The 15,753-nt window shown below is 49.6% G+C and overlaps 1 protein-coding gene across 3 annotated transcripts in view; it reads left to right on the top strand.

Annotated features, from left to right (window-relative positions):
- The first annotated feature begins 220 nt into the window (after window positions 1-220).
- ACSS2 (acyl-CoA synthetase short chain family member 2) overlaps window positions 221-15,753 on the top strand; it is a 33,239-nt gene continuing 17,706 nt past the window's right edge. Inside the window, exons 1-2 of one of the 3 annotated variants that reach the window (XM_056353271.1) lie at window positions 221-386; window positions 565-760. In XM_056353271.1, the coding sequence (XP_056209246.1) occupies window positions 263-386; window positions 565-760 (320 nt within the window). In that variant the 5' untranslated portion in view covers window positions 221-262. Of the gene's footprint in view, window positions 387-564; window positions 761-15,753 lie in introns of those variants that run through there. The other 2 variants (XM_056353272.1, XM_056353273.1) reach the window with 2 other exon arrangements.

Here is a 15,753-nt window from a genome sequence, read left to right as displayed (position 1 = left end):
ACATGGCTGCCAGGGACACGCGGCCCGGCGCCCCGCTGCTGGCGAGCCGCTGCCCGCCCGGGCCTGCCGCCGCCCCGGGGCTTCCCGCCGGGCTCAGCCGGGCCCCGCGGGACCAGCCGGGGCGCCGGGAGGCCGCGCTCCCCCCGCCGCCGCCATGAGGGCGGGCCCCGCCGCCGCCGCCCCCGTCTCCGCCCCCGTCCCCGCGCCGCTTTGAAGCGGGCTCGGCGGCCGCCCACCCGCCCAGAGCCGCCGGCGCCCCGCCATGGTGCTGCCCGAGGAGCAGGCCCGGCTGTACCGGCCGCGGCCCGAGCTGCTGCCGGCGGCGCACGTCCCTTCGCTGCCGCACTACCAGCGCCTCTACCAGCGCTCCGTGGAGGAGCCGCAGGGTGAGCGCCGCCGCCGTGCCCGCTGCCCCCGGGCCGGGCCGGGGAGCGGCTCCCCTGGGCGGGAGCGCGGCCGGGCCGTGGCGCGCCACACGCGTGGGCCGCCGCCGTGCCCCGCGGGGCGCTGGCTGCCCTCCCCCGGCCCGGCCCGCGTCACCAGCGCCGGCCGTTGCCTTTGCAGAGTTTTGGGGCGACATCGCGAAGGAGTTCTACTGGCAGAGCCAGCACGCCGGGCCCTTCCTGCGCTACAACTTCGACGTGACCAAGGGGAAGATCTTCATCGAGTGGATGAAAGGGGCGACCACCAACGTCTGCTACAACCTGCTGGACAGAAATGTCAGTGAGAAGAGACTTGGGGACAAAGTTGCTTTTTACTGGTAAATTCCTGTTTTTGTCGTGGGTAGGAGGTGTGCAGCTAGCGTGCCGCAGCGTGCCGGCGGTGTTGGCTGCCAACTCAGGCAAGACTGTTGACCCAGGTGAATTAAAACACGGTAAAACCGGTGAGGACCTTTACATGGGTCGACCGGGGTTGGCTCTCTGTGCCAACGGGACGAGCCATGTCCTGGGCTGCTCTGCCCATCCCGGGATGAGCTGAAGGGGCCCAGGAGCTCCTGGCTTCCAGCTGTGGCTCTGCAGCTGTACCTGCTGGAAGCTCAGAGCTTTCAGAGATGGGATGGAGGCAGTTTCACGGTTTCTCCAGAATTGCCACAGTTCCCTAGTGAAGTAGGTAAGTGTACAAGGAGATATGGGATGAGGAGCAGCTCACATCCAAGAGCAAAAAGCTAATAAGCCCCGTGTGTCCTGTCTTCATGTTTTGTGGGTCTGGCAAGTTCCACCGCTGTGGCAGAAAGGTTTTACTAAAACCTGAGCTTTTATATTGATTCCTTGCACTTGAACATGTGTAAGACTGTGATGCTCTCAGGAAGGCTGGCTTCTCTTATCATTGGAAGAAAAATTAACTTCCAGCTCTCTCTGAATCTGTTTCTATTTTTCTTTACCAGAGTAGTTACTAGTGTTAAAAGCCATGTGAAACTTGAAATTTTTGCACTGATGTGAAATAGGCTTCAGCTGCGATGTCCAACATCCAGAACTAATGCTCCCCTGCTGATCTAGCTCAGCTGGCACCACAGCTGTGTCCCCAAACTGAGAACAGGGTCTGGCTCATCCATGCATTTTGCTGTTTCCCTTGAGCTAGCATGCATTTATGTTGCAGCAGTATGACTGTATGTGGCAGTACAGGAAGTACAATTAAATGTACCACTTGTTAGGATGCAATAACTTGTTGAGTTATGGTGAGTACCGTCAGCAGAGCCGCTGGAGGTCTTGCTGTCATTGCAATAAAAATAGCAGATGCTCTAAGTAGTTTTGTGCAGCTGAAGGGTTGGCCCCCCCACAGTCATCTCGCATAAAGGTGACAAGGAGCTACCCTGCTACAGAAAGGAATATGTTTATACCAGTGTAATTCTGGCTGAGACTGTAAAATTGGGCTTATTCTAGAGTTTCTATCATAGAGCTATTGTGCAGTTCTTTCACTGAAGCATAGTGCTTAGCAAATAATCATATTGATAAGACACAGGTGTTAAGTGGTGGAAAGTTACTTCCCTGCTCTAACTTGCTCTTATGTGAAATGACTGAGCTTCTGAATGAAAACTCCTTTGTAAAACTCATTCAGGTACAGGTGTGCCAGCAAACAAAGCCATTTGGCAGGCCAGTGTTGGCAGCTTTTATGGAGGGAGTGGGTGCACATAAATCTTTGGGTGACAGCTAGACAGCAGCCTACAGCTTTAATTTGGTCTTGGTGAAGATTTTTCTTGTTAGTTATTCTGGCAGCCTTTGGGGGTATTTGTGATGCTGAGCAAAATTTGGAGTGGATATTAAAATGGTGTGTGTCTGTCAGTCATGCTGAAAAATAAGGGCTCTCTTCCTCCTTCACAGACAGTTTCCCCAACTATTTTGGGATAAAGTCTCCTAGCGTGCTTCAGTCACAAGTGACCTGGCACTGGGGTGCCAGGTCTGGAGGTGTCAGCTGGGAATGTTGGAGGGATGGAAGAGGCACGCTGAACATGGCATGGGCAGTACTGACCTGTGAACTGTGGCACTGAGGGCTTGAGGAAGCCGGTCTAGGGGTTGCAAATTGTAACTTTACTCTTCTAGGAGCATGTGGGTGCCTCTGGGTGCATGCTTTTCTTCAATATCAAAATGTAATTGCTCCTGTCTTGTCCTTTCACATTGCGTGTTTAACACTACTGAAGGAGCTCGCTTTCCTGAAACACTTGAGACTTGTCACACTGTATCAAAGGTTAAAAAAAGAAATGAGCGCCTCCAAAGGATTCCTGGGAAAAACTAGAATTCTTTTAAAATACCTAGGCTCCTTGCTTACGAGAAAGTCTATAGCCTGCTAGATGGGAGAAGGTGCTGAGCTTATACCAAGGTATCTGTGATTGCCCAGCTCGAGGGGAGCTTTGAAAAGATAAGAGACCGTGGCCTTTTGCTTTTAAGGGGAGAAATTAGGAAAAAAGTGAAGAATATTTCAAGGCATTGCTGAGCGTCTCTGAGAAGAGATGTGTCCTGACAAAACTCAGAGCTGCTGTGTGCTGCTGACTGGCTGTCTCAGGTTCTGCATGGACTGGAAAGAGTGAGCAGTTCATCCAGACTTGTTACAACCAAGCTGCTCTGAAGGTTCCTGCACCACCATCAGTCAAGTCTGCCCAGATTGGCTCCACTCAGAGGGTCTAACCCCAAGTCACATGGAATTGCTCTTTCAGCACAATGGGATTACTTTGTGCTGCAGAACTTGTACATGGGTGACGTTTACTGTCGTGATACTGTCCTCCTGGTGCTGTTAGGGCTGTGTAGTTCAGAATGACCATCCTGAGTTGGTAGGAAACACTTGCATTTTCCCTGTTGCCTGTTTCACTTTGATACCTCTTTCTGCCTGTGAACATTACAAGTATTTCTGTTTCTGCTGATTTTCATTCCTCTTTCTCTGTTTGGTATTGCTGATGTGGCCTAAAAAGGAACAGTAGCTCCAGGAAGTGTTTCTGATAAAGTGCTGCTCTCAAAAGTGAAATCTCTTTCATAATGGTGTGGAAAGGCCAAAGTCAATAACACTGTGCTTACTGGGCAGGTAGATACCTATGGTGGCTTTTGCGGGCCTTGCAGGTGGAATGCACTGGACAAGCCAGCTGGGACGGTGAGGGCACTTGCAGGGGGCTTGAAGCCGTGCTGGGGACTCTGTCTGTGGTGGGTAGCGTTAGTTAGAGCAGGAGCACAGTGTGCCTTCGTGCAGCGGGCATACCCGTGTCGCATAGAGAAATTAATGGTTCTGTGCTGAAGTGCCTGTTAATAAGCTCATATAAATAAACATCAGCCTGGGCAGCTTGTGGAGGTAAAAATATAACCAGGTGGGAATTCAAAAAGAAAACATATATTACAAAAGTCTCTCATTACACCCTGGGGTGCAAAGGTACCTGGATGAAGCCTGTCCTCTGTGTAACCTGTGCATAGCTGAAGCACCAGGTTCTTGGCTTTGTTTCTCAAACCAGTCACCCCAGCTGCAGTATTGGTGGTGCCTGGAGGGACCGGGGGGCAGGGGCAGGAGGTAGGGCTTGGCGCAATATATTGAGCCTCCCTGTAGCCCAGGTACGTGAGCTTAGCAGGGTGCTGCTGTCTTCTGCCATCTTGGGGAGAGTGTGTCTATTTTCTGCTTTCTTATGCACGCATATGAAATAAAACATCTAGAAAGGAGAAACAAAGATAGTAAAGGCTGCCAGAGCTTACTGGGGCTTTGTTTAAACAAAAGAATAACCGCCTATGGTTCCCATTCTGGGCCTAGAACAAATATGACATTGCAAAGATAAAATGGTGAAGGAGTGGTGTGGGGGGTTTTGCTTGTTTTTGTTCTTGGGGTTTGGTTTGGGTTTTTTTACATGTAGTAAAGGATTTTAGGGGCTTGTAGCTGTGATATTTCTTCCAATAAATCTTTCTTTAAGGAAATAACCAACAACTATAGAGTATGTTTTAAAAAAAGAAACAACTCCAAACCCAAACAAAAAAAAGGTCCGGAGCACTTCTGGAGGGTTTTATTAGGAAGCTGGAAATAGTTTTTGGACAGCAGCCTTCCAGAGAGGATACAGATTGTCAAACCCTGGCTTGGTGTACAGGTGCTGCTGGGGCCAAATGGGAACAAGACCTGCTGGCTGCTGGTGCACCTTGGTCTGGTGGCCGTTCCTCGCCATGGAGCGCTTTGTTCTGGGATGTGCCACCCCAGAGTCAAAAATGAAACCAGATGAAGCTGTCTTTCAGCTGTATTTCTGCTGTAAAGGTCTGGACCTCTTCTGTTTGCAGAAATAATCTTCTCTTGAACTGCTGAGAATAAAGTGCTTGGTCTCCATAATCCAGGTCAGCACTGGGTTGTGTTTTTCTCTTCAGATACCCTCACAGGTGCCAGTCTTCCATTACTGTCATCTACACAGATGCTGTGACTGAGGATGCTGGCTGTTAACACTGAGACTTTCGGAAGTGCTTAACTGTAGCAGGCCTCTACAATGCACTCGGCTCTGCTACTCCCACTGGCTTCAGCACCTTTCAGTGTCCCGTGCCAAACTGACTCTTAGTTTTTTGGTAACTGCCTGGATGGCTTGCTATGCTTGCAGTGATGCAGTCTCTTTCAACACTGTTCCGATAGTTAAAGCACATCCCTAAATCATACAGTTTGTTTAAAGAACCAACATTCACCACTGGGAAGGTTGCTTTTAGTGGTACACATTTGCAGGTGCGTGCCTGCCGGCTGCTGAGAACAGTCAGAGCTATGTGCGGGTGCTACCAAACAGCCATACCCAGTGTGCTGTTCCCCTGTTGCTGATCGGGGGCATAACTCCCACAGGGGGATCTCAGTAAGCCCCGCAGCAGTGAAAAGTGCTCTGAAAGAGTTACCATGTGTTTGGTTTATGCTTGCAGTACCAGTCAGGCTCAGCACTGCTCCTCTCCCTGATGGGGGTTCTTCATGGGTGGCCCCACTCAGCCCTGAAAATCGGAGAAACTTCCTGGGGTGCATCCTTAGCAATCCATGTCACCTCATCTGTGTGTGCTGAGAGTGGAGCGATAGTTTGGTGGTTGTGGCAGATAGCCGTTATTTGGAAGCATTCTGGACAGCACAGTGCTCTGCTTCTGGAAACTGGATGGATTGGGTGCACCTAAGTAGGTAATGAAATACGTTGAATGTGCTTGTATTTTATTAAGATATAGATCTTGTACCCTCCTTCAAGGGCAATGATCGTTGTAGCTTTCCATCATGGAAAGTGTAGCTGTCTTCTGGTGGGTTTTGTGAAATCTTGCAGCCTGGGAGGGGGTTTACCAAAGTGGCTGCATTGCCTGAGTGCTGTAGAGCAGTGTTTCTCATACCTCCGGGCAAGAACATCTTTGCTTTGCGGAGCCCTGTCTGACTCTGAGTTCTGTGTAGTGCACGAGTGGGAATGGTGGGAGCATCAATAGAAACCTGGTATTAAAACAAGGAGTAAAGGAAGTAGCTACTGTACCTCAGACACGTCCAGGTTACTTGCTTTCCAGATTTCTTTGGTGGAATTTTTCCTCTCCCAGTTCTAGGACAATCACCAACCAGTATGGTTAGTGCTGTGGCAGCAGTGCAAACAGCTGCTGTGTTTGGGTGCTTGTATATAAGTGCAAACTGGGACAGGAGGGACTCGTAGCTTGCCCTCAGGTGTAGCTCCCTGGCTTTTCTCCGTTGGTGGATGGAGTCTCTGTCTTCAGATGTAGGCTGTTTTGAGCCTATGTTTTGAGCAAGGCTATGGTTTCATGTGATCACTCTGTCCTACTGTGGGTTTGGTTGCAGATGAGAGACCAGCTGTGCTGCCCCAGGGCAGTGTGGTGATGCCTGCTTAAGGGTTTGGAGAGTCTTGGTTCAACCTGAGGGGCTGGAAAATTCAGCGGTTGTGGTCTGAAGCTGATTTCCGAAGGCTATATGTGTGTGTGTGCTGAGACCTGGCATCCACTGGTTTTCTTCTGTCATATCTTAAGGTTCTTCTGTCCCAAGTGTTTCTGTTAATGGCTTGCACATGTGTGCTGCATCCTCTGTCCTCTTTATTACTCATGAATTCTCACGTAGTTACCAGGTGAGCAGCTGTGCCAGGGATGAACTAGATATGTGAGAGCGGCAAAATACCTTCTTCAGGAAGGTACTGTCCTGTGGGCTTCCAGCATGTGGAAGGAAATGTGGGGTGTGCTTTCCGGGATGCTCTGAGTCAGGGTTTTGAGCTCCACATTAGACAGCTGGCAGGCATGGAGTTACTTGGAATTGGTTTTCCCTTTCAAGGGCTGACTGAAGCAAAGCTTGACTCATTCCTGTCAGGTATGCGTGCTGGTTTGCGGGGAGATGCTGGGAAGGATGGTTGGTTTGATGAGATCTCAAGCCCCATGCCTGCTCTGCAGAGACTTTTATGTCGTAGGATGCAGAAGCAGGGAGCCGGCAAGCGCTCTCAGCCTTGTGCTGTCCTGCTCTGCGGTGCAGTGAAGGAAGGGGACAGCTATTAAAAGTTAGTGACCCCTGGATTACACAGTGCCTGTGGTCATCTGTGGCTTTGCTCATTCAGAAGCACCCCTGGGCTTGGTGCTCCGTGGGAAGGAGTTCAGCATTATTGAAGATTGTCGCTGGAAGTAGTTTTTACTGAGCTTGAATAACCTGTAATCCTGTTTTTGTAAGCAGAATGGGACTTTCCTCCTCTGTTATGTCAAATTTGTAAAGAAGGAAGGCACTCAGGCAGCACTTGGGTGGTTGCTCTGTGGCTGAGCACTAAGGAGAGGGGTTGTATAAGCTCTCCTGCATGGAACACACGCCAGCAGCAGCCTTGAATCAGGGGAGCAGCTTTCATTTGGGTTGTCAGAGCTGTTTGCTCCTCGCCTTTTGCTCTGAAACCCTTGGTAGTCGCTACTGGCAGAGATACAGCATCCATCTATATAAATACAAGGAAGTATTTGACCAGATAAACAAGTTGGATGTCAGTAAGTGCCCAGGATTAGAAGGCATGCACCCTAGAGGACTGCAGGAACTTGAATGTGAAATTGCAGAGCTCAGTCTGGGTATGCTGTGTGTTATTGCAAAAGGCCACTGTGCCAAGGGCTGGGAGGTTGCCAGCCCCACTCGGTCTAGATGGGGCAATGGAGTGGGTCCTGGGAACCAGTAAATCCGCCTTGCATCCCTAGTGGTAAAGTGGAATGGAGTCGCTGTGGGCATGGACCAGTGCAGTCTGCTGGAAAGGTGATGGAGCTGCTGTGAAGTCCTGCTGGCAGACCAGCAGGGGTGCAAGGCGGGTGGCACTGAGCGCACGGGTACCGCTGTTTTCAGACTGCCTTCGTGGGGTTTCCCACAAAAGGTTCAAGAAAACAGCCTAACCTTGAATGGAAGAACTGCCTTTCTATGGAGCTGGTTTAGCCTTACTCTTTGCTTCCTTGCTTTTAATGGTCACTTCTGAGGACCAGCAGCAGGTCCCCCAATGAAACGGAACTGCTGGTGGTGGCTGGGCTCATCTGCCCTCCATAAACAGCATCTCCTGCTGCTGCTCCCGAAGACAAAACACTGGACCCTGGTTCTGACCCAGCGTGGTATTTTGTTTTTGTTTAAAAAGGCTCTTGGCTGAGCTGCTGTGAACATCCTAGTGCTGCAGTGCGATACTGCTGTGTAAATGAGACCTGTGGCAACTTTTATGTCCTTATTTAGTATTTTTTCCTCATGTTGCTCATTGCTGTGACAGAGCGTCTGGCTCTGTTGATTCAGCACAAGGAATTTAATAATTTTTCACGAATTGTTTCTTGCACTCCCGTCTTAAAAGGTCACCTTATAACCTGTCCAAAGCTGCCTTTCTGCATGGTTCTGGGTGTGTGGCTGCCCAATAACTACCTGGGGGAGTAGCGAGGGGTGTACATGCATAGACAATAGCTCTCAGTTTCTCACGTCTGTGAAACTTGTATCTTGTAACGCTGGCAAATATAGCAGGCACCTTGATGTTTTAAGAATAGTTTGCTTACTGTTGGGAGGGGTGCTGGGGTTCTGCCAATATTCACAATATGCCAATATTGCGTGAGAGCTGAAATTGGGGCAGATAAATGGAGTTTAGGAACAGAGAGGATGGTGAGCTCCTACATAGATTCAGGATGTGGAAGGTCAGAGCCTTCAATGTACTCATCAGCCTAGAAAATCTGATTATTTTAATTGTGTGAACAGCTTGTGTGTTCTCCTCTGGCACCCTGGTGTGAATGGAGCAGAAGCGGACAAGGACTTGGGCTCCATGTGGATGAGACTTGCTCCACGCAGTGGCGTTTACAGGGGACAAAGTGGTCAGGCTCTGCCAGAAGAGGTGTAAGTGGATGCTTGTTCCAAACATGGCATTTTTCCTGTGGGTAGTGGCATTTGTTGTGTCCAGTGGGCTTTCTGTGCCCAGAGCTGTTAGGCTGTAATACTGATTGCCAATGCTTTGAGAAAACCTTTTGACTCCACCAGCACAATGAGCTTGCCTTTTCCTCCTGTGCCCAGCCCTGCGGCAGAGCTGTTGTGCACGGCTGGAGCAGGGTTTTGGTTCTCTGTTTGCATTTCTGCACATCACTTGTTGCCGATGTTGAAATGTGGTGTGGTATGAAGTCAGGAGCCCTGGCAGTTCTCTGTAAATTCAAAGCCCATCATTTCTGCAGATGTCACTTCCCTTCTTTAGGGGAATCTCTCAAGGAAATCAATGGCCTTCCTGGTTACTCTTTCACATCTGAGTACCTGATAGTGAAGCATGTTTTACATTCCTGTTGCCTCTGACCATTTTCTAAGAGATGTTCCTTGTGTAGAACAAGGTAACAGTTCAGCCGGTGGCATCTGGCCGTGGAGGTTTCTGAGGCATGAAGTAGAAATGTCCACCAAAAATCTGATTAAAAGTTTAATTTCCCTGTCATGTCCTTAATGGATATTGTTTGGGCCTCCATTGAAATCAGCTTGCCTGGCTTTCAGTGTTCCTAGAAAGTCTTGAAAACTGGGCAGCGTGCTCCATCCAGAGATGCAGTATTTCCCCAAATGCGGTGTTTCCCAGCTGCAGGTGGCTTGTTGACTGTTTGACTTCTAGAAGCTTTGTCCAGGATATATTTTGTGGCCCGCCTGCAAATTGTTTAAACAAAGAATCAGCTGTGTTGTGCTGGAAATGAGCTCTCGTCCTGTTGGACTGGTGAAAATAGTCGGTGTTCCTCTGAAAATATGACTTATGGTAAACAGCTAAAATGTTTCCTCTTGTGTCAAGCTCTTGCGTTCTACAGTGTTCTGTGGATTTGGCTGGCAGAGTTAGAAGTGCTGGCTGAGGTCAGCCAAACTCGGTGACCTACTCCATAAGTCTTGCATATGAGCTCTGTTGCAACACTATGTAATCATTTTGTTTCAAAAAAACCTTTTTTTTTTTTTTTTTTTAAATCTTAAACTTTCCTCTAAATAAAATAGGTGAAAAGCTGTCATTTTTCTTCATTGGCTGTTGTCCCATGTTGTAAAATACTTAAGAAGGTAAGAACATAGAGTCAATGCATATCCTCTTGACTTGATGATTACTCAGTATCAAGTGAGTAGGAAAAACGTGAAACCACAGAGAAGCAGAATTCCCCTTGCTGCTGAGCAGGTACCCATCAGCACTGAATGGCTGCTGGTGCCATCAGCAGGTATTTACACATGGTCTGTGTTACTTGAGAGCTGCCTTATTTTGTCAAAATAATGGTAGATTTCCCTTGAAGAGGGGCTTGCTGACTGCTGTCAGTCCCGTCTTCTTTAAAACTGTTACTCATGGGTGTCCTGGCTCTCTGATGTGAATGCAGGCTGTACAAACCCCACCGCGCTGACTTGCTTATGTTGGCCGATGAACCAGCAGCAGTGTAAGCCGGGAGGTGTTGGTTCCGTTAGAGGCGTCTGAGCATCCCACAGCCTAGAGAAAGGGGCTGGAAGTAGGTTTTTAGGGTGTAGCCTGGCAGGTGAGTGGGAAAATTGGAGGGAATTTTGGAGGGTGAATAAATGATTTTGAAGCAGTGTCTGCCTCCAGCTGGGCTCTGTGCTGTAGGCATCACTCAGGGTATGGTGAACAGTGGTTGGACTGCACAAGATAAATATTATTCCTTTAGATGCCTCTGGTACTTGTTCAGGTTGTGAAAGGCTACAAATAGAAAGAGTAGCTGAGAACGTATGTAAGAAGGAAAGACAGAAAATTGATGCAGTTTTTCCTATGGGACATTAGCAGCCACGCAGGGTGGGGAGTGTTTTCTTTGTAGGCTGCATTTCCATATGGCTGTTTTTAAAGGTGATTAGAAGACTGATTTCCTGATCATAGAGCAGATGGTGGCCCGGTGTCCCTTTAGAAATATGTTCCATTTTAGCTGTTTTGAAAATACAGGCACGGTAATGCCTGTGTTTTGGTCAGTTGTGCTGGAGAGGATGGGCGTTGGGGGCTGGTCGCAGTGCATCCTGCTTTGCAGAGCCCAGGGCTCCTGCTTTGGCATGGCAGAGTGCTGTTTGCCAGCCTGGGTTAGCTTTCTTTCCAGCAGTAGGAGCCCATTCATCCTGGTTACGTGATCACCTTTTAGTTGAGATGATTTGGCTCGGATGGATTTGACAGTGGAGCTTGGCTGGGGCCTACCTGTGTGATGGGGGCACTGGAGGGGAAGAGCATAGGGTGGTTTTAATGCAGGTCTGAGAGTTAACTGTATGGTTTTAGAAGGTGATGCGGTTAAATTGATAAGATTTGTCTTTTCCCTGAGATTTCTGTTGCTAGGTTTACTCAACAGTGTTCTCTTGGCGCTGCCAAGTATTTCTGAATATATTGGGAAAATCTTTTCACCAGCCTCTCCCAGGCTATGCTCCATCGTTACACAATTTCTTCTTTCTTGATCCTTGTCATGATGCAATGGGATTAGAACATGACTGCAGGGATGGTAGAGGCTGAGCAGCTTTTTCTGGTAAACCTTTTACTTGAAAAACCCCTTAGCCTTCCCAGAACTCTTGGGTATTTGCTGCCATGCATTACTGGGGTGGGAGATAGGTGACGTTAAGCATGGGCAGGGCTGGGCACGCTGTCAGGTTGTTAAGAAATGTTCTTGTGAAGGTTTTTTGCAAACCTGTTTCAGGCCCCCCTGGCTCCCTGCTGGAGTCAGCGGTGCAGACCCTGCTGGAGAGAGACCCTTCTGCTTTGGGCACCCTGCCTAGGAGCTCTTTCATATCGAACAATCCATGCAAATACAAGCATTTTTTTCCAATGAAACAGGGTCTTTTTCTGATTGTCTTGCACAGCTGGTCTCTCCAAACTTAACGTTCCAACATAATCTGTTTTCTCAAGGACAGATTTTAGGGGGCTGTCTCTACTTGACTGCCGTTCCGGTGTCAGACGGGATAAGCAAGGCTGGGGGTGCAGGGAGAAATTGTACTTTTTCCACTTTTGACGGTGGTTGTTCCCAAACTACCGAGGTATCTCCAGGCAGGCCCTTCTCCAGGCAGCAGGTTTCCTGGCTCCCCCGAGACCAGCCGGGGCCAAACGGCAGCAGGCGGTCTGTGAGCAGCTGATAGCCGCGGTAGCAGAGCACGCAGCCCGTGTGTGCTGGCGCAGGCGTTGGAGGGGCCCGGGGCTCCCGCTGCCCACGCGGCGTGCATGTGAGCCCGTTCCCCAGGTGGCAGGAGCTCAGCCTGGCCAAGCTCTGCCTGGCATTTCAGCTGCTCTAATTTTGGGATGTGGGGCGGATCGAGAAGCTGTGAGCCGTGACCTTGCACGTGAGGAGGTGCCACTGTGCAGGAGCCTTCGGTAAAGTTCCTTCCTTCGCCTCGTTCTGTGCCCTGGGGACAGGCTGCTGGTGGAGCTGGAGAACTCGCTGTCTCCATCCCACGCTTCTCATGCACCAGCTTGATCGCACGCTTAGGAGGGGTTTGGGGCTCTGAGTGTGTTTTAGTTAGATGGCACCAGAGATGGTTTAGGGCGGACATTCCCACAGTCCCCATCTCTGCTCTACTGGAGGCTTTTTGCCATTCCTCACTGTGCAAATTCTTCCTCTAACATTGCATTGTCTGGGAAAGGGTCCTTTCCCTCTTCTGACACCTTTTGCAAACAGGGAATCTTAAGGTTTTCTTAAGGTTGCTTGCCGGTAGCTAAAATGCAGAGCGTTTTCCTGCATTAAGCAAAACTGCTCTGTGGGCTGCTGTTGCCTCTTTGCTGGCTGGGGGCTTTGAGGTGTTTTGCTTTGCTCTGAAAACTTGCCTTCCAGATGTCCCGCTCCCCAGCTGTGCCTGGTAACTTTGGGTTAATGCTTTTATTTGAGGGGGTGTGGTCACAGTAACTTTGAGAAGAAACTTAAATGATCTTCAGCCCCTTTGGTCATCAGTGGGAGCATTTAGAGGGAGGGGTCAGGCAGGCCTGGGCTTTGTGCCCTGGCTTGCTTTGGTCTGTGATTTTTCTGTTTCTCTTTGCGGATCTGCAGATGGTCTGGCAGATCTGGAGAACTTGTAACACTTTGCTTGCTTGACTTCATTTAATCATTTTCTCCTGTACACCAGCATCTTGCTGTTATAACCCTTGTAAACCACAATCATAATTGGCAATTGCCTTAAAAACCATAATTCCCACGGATGCAACCAGTGCTTCCTGCTGCTCCATAAAAATGCTGAGGCAGTGTTGCACAGGCAAGCTGTATTCATCCATTACTCAAAGAGGTTATGCAAATAATTTTTATGTAGAAATCTGGTGAAAGAGAGAAACCAAACAGTGTTGCTGATCGGTTTCCAGGCCAGCTTTGCTTGGTCCGTTTGGGCACTTTGGGAAGTGTGCATCCCCTTGGCCACCAAGCTGTGCAGGCTAAGAAGTTGCTGCCTCTCCCTCCTGCTTGTTGAGAGTGGCTCAGCTGGCTTGGATGGGCAGTGGAAGGCTCGCCTGGTTATGTCATGAGTGGGTGAAGCAGACCAGTGCTTTGAAAAGTCCTGCGGTCAGCCCTGGTGCTTGGCAGAGCACAATAACTTCTTAACCTGCTTTGGTGCAAATATCCAGGAGTGCATCTGGCCACAGCTTCCCTCTCCCACGCTGCTGCTCTGCATCCCCGACTGTTCCATTGGGTCAGTGCTTGAGTTAACGTAGCTCTAAAGAAATGCTTGCCTGCTCCTACAAACCACTTTCCTTACTGCACAATGAATGTACAACACTAAATCTTTTGCTAGCCTACGTAGTCGCTTTTAACAGGGTAGCTTAACCTTGATTTAGCTACAGGAGCGTGAGGTGAAACAGGTTTGGCTCTGCACCTCCAAGGTCAAACTCCCAGCTGAGCAGGCAGGCAACCCATGAACTTCCCGTAAGCGTGGTGGTGCTGTGCTATGGAGGTGACATGTTCAGGTGTCCCCACCTGAAGTTTCCTTCCTCTCCTGCCCAGGGTGCCTTCTCCATGTGACCATTTCTTGCTGAGGCGCTGGTGGGGCCACCGAAGGCATGTCCCATGGGACTTGTGTGCATCACAGCGCCTGTTCAGAAGTGGGGAGCCCTTTATTTTAACTGCTGACAGAAGGGAGCAGTATGATACACACTCTGCAGAGCCTGTGCTTCCTTTGATATGCTGACAGGGATCTGTTTGTGCAGAGCTGGGCGCTACTGTCCTACACACTGCCGTGGTGATGGTCCCTGATGCCCTTGGGTTATCTGGTCCTGGCCACGAATGGCTGCAGGCAGCTCAAAAGCTATCACCTTTGCATGAAACCTGACTTTTCAACAAAGCACTGATTTTTAGGAGAAAGCCTGCCTCGGAAGGTCCCCGGTTATACATCCCTGTGTTTAAAGGGCTTGCATTTACTTAATTGTTGGGGGGTTCAGCTGAGACCATATGGCCAAAAAATGCTTTTCTCCAGCTGAGTGTGCACACAACATGCAGTATGTAGAACATGGCCTTCTCAAGTGCTAAAAAACTCAAATATATTCCTGCTGTGACCCAGATGATACTGTAAGATTTTGGATTACTAGTTGCTAAATGCAGGACTCTGAGGAAGGTGAGAAAAACATCCGGCTCGAACTGTGTTTCGCCGTGTATTTCAACTAATGATGTGTCTGGGAAGTTTGGGGAGCTGAAGATTGTTTTGGGGTTTTTTTTTCCCTTTCAGAGGAAGGCTTTGCTGCTAGATCAAAGATTGCATGCTAACAATTGCAGCAGTACTGCTGCCACCTATTTTTGTCGCCAGTTCCTAAAAAGGGATCTGTCTGGGGGATGTTGGATTCTGCGGGGCTTGGGCTGCATGCTGTAGGTATAGAGGTGAGCACTGTGGTAATGTTTTCAGAAGTGTGAGTTATTTTATTTCTTTTTCGATTTAATTTGGACAAGGCAGTCTGTGTGAGAGGCTCAGGATTGACAGCATTTGCTTCTGTCTGATGGGTGCTGAAGGGAAGATGCTGCTTGCAGAACTTTGATGCCAGGAATTTACAGGCTTGCTTTTGACGCACGGATTACTTGGTAGCATGCAAGTGGGCATTCCTTTAGATGCCCTGTCTAAAATACATAATTCTCTGGGCTTTTGTGCCAGGGAAGAGGACAGAGCACTCTGAGTGCTGCTGTAGCTCGCTGAGTGTAGCTGTGGGCACTCCAAACTGTTTTTAGATGCAGGGAGACTGAAGCAATTGCCTGCTCTTGAGAGACTGCTCAGAGGCCTTTGCTGGAGATGCGGTGAAAGGAGGCGGCTTTTCCTGTGGAAATGTGGGTGCAATTTATCTCCCATTAAACACAAGATCTTCTTAAAATCCGAAGCCTGAGGTTTCCCCTGCTGGTGCTAGTGGAGCTCTTTTGCAGTCATGCGAAGGAATGGAAACTACTTTGAAAGCCCTCTGACAATCCTTGTGAAAGTTTTAACTTCTCTTTGACTTCGCTCTGACTTTTCTCCTGCAGAGCCCTCTGGGCGCTGGCTTTGAGGACAAGCCTGGGTGCATCCCCTGGCCTGAGTTTCCCTCCTGGAGCCTAGCGAGGAGGAGGAGGACCTCGTGTATTTGAGATGTGCTTCTCATGTGCAGGGAAAGCAGGGATGTCAAAGTGATGCCTTGCACGCAGGTGGCTCAGGAGAGGTCCGTGTCCCTCCCAGGTACCGTTTGCGGGAGGCAGCATGGATCTGTCCAGAGCGGGTATGCAGGGCTGCTCGCCCGAGAAGCTGCCATCTCCTCACAGCTGCCCAGCAAGTGCAGGATGCTCAGTGCAGCTTTTTACATAGGTTCTGTCTGCATCCCACCATCAGCCCACCTTGTGGCAGCAGTGGCCACCCCAGCCCAAAGCAAATCGGCACCTCCAGAAATCTGTTTGCAGGGCAGGGCCAGGCTCTGCTGGGAGTCTGTCAAGGAGATGCATTACA

This window comes from Falco biarmicus, chromosome 10 (assembly GCF_023638135.1).
Source record: "Falco biarmicus isolate bFalBia1 chromosome 10, bFalBia1.pri, whole genome shotgun sequence".
NCBI lineage: Eukaryota > Metazoa > Chordata > Aves > Falconiformes > Falconidae > Falco > Falco biarmicus.
Note: the sequence above shows the minus strand (reverse complement) of the source record. Positions and strands in the feature narration are given on the sequence as shown.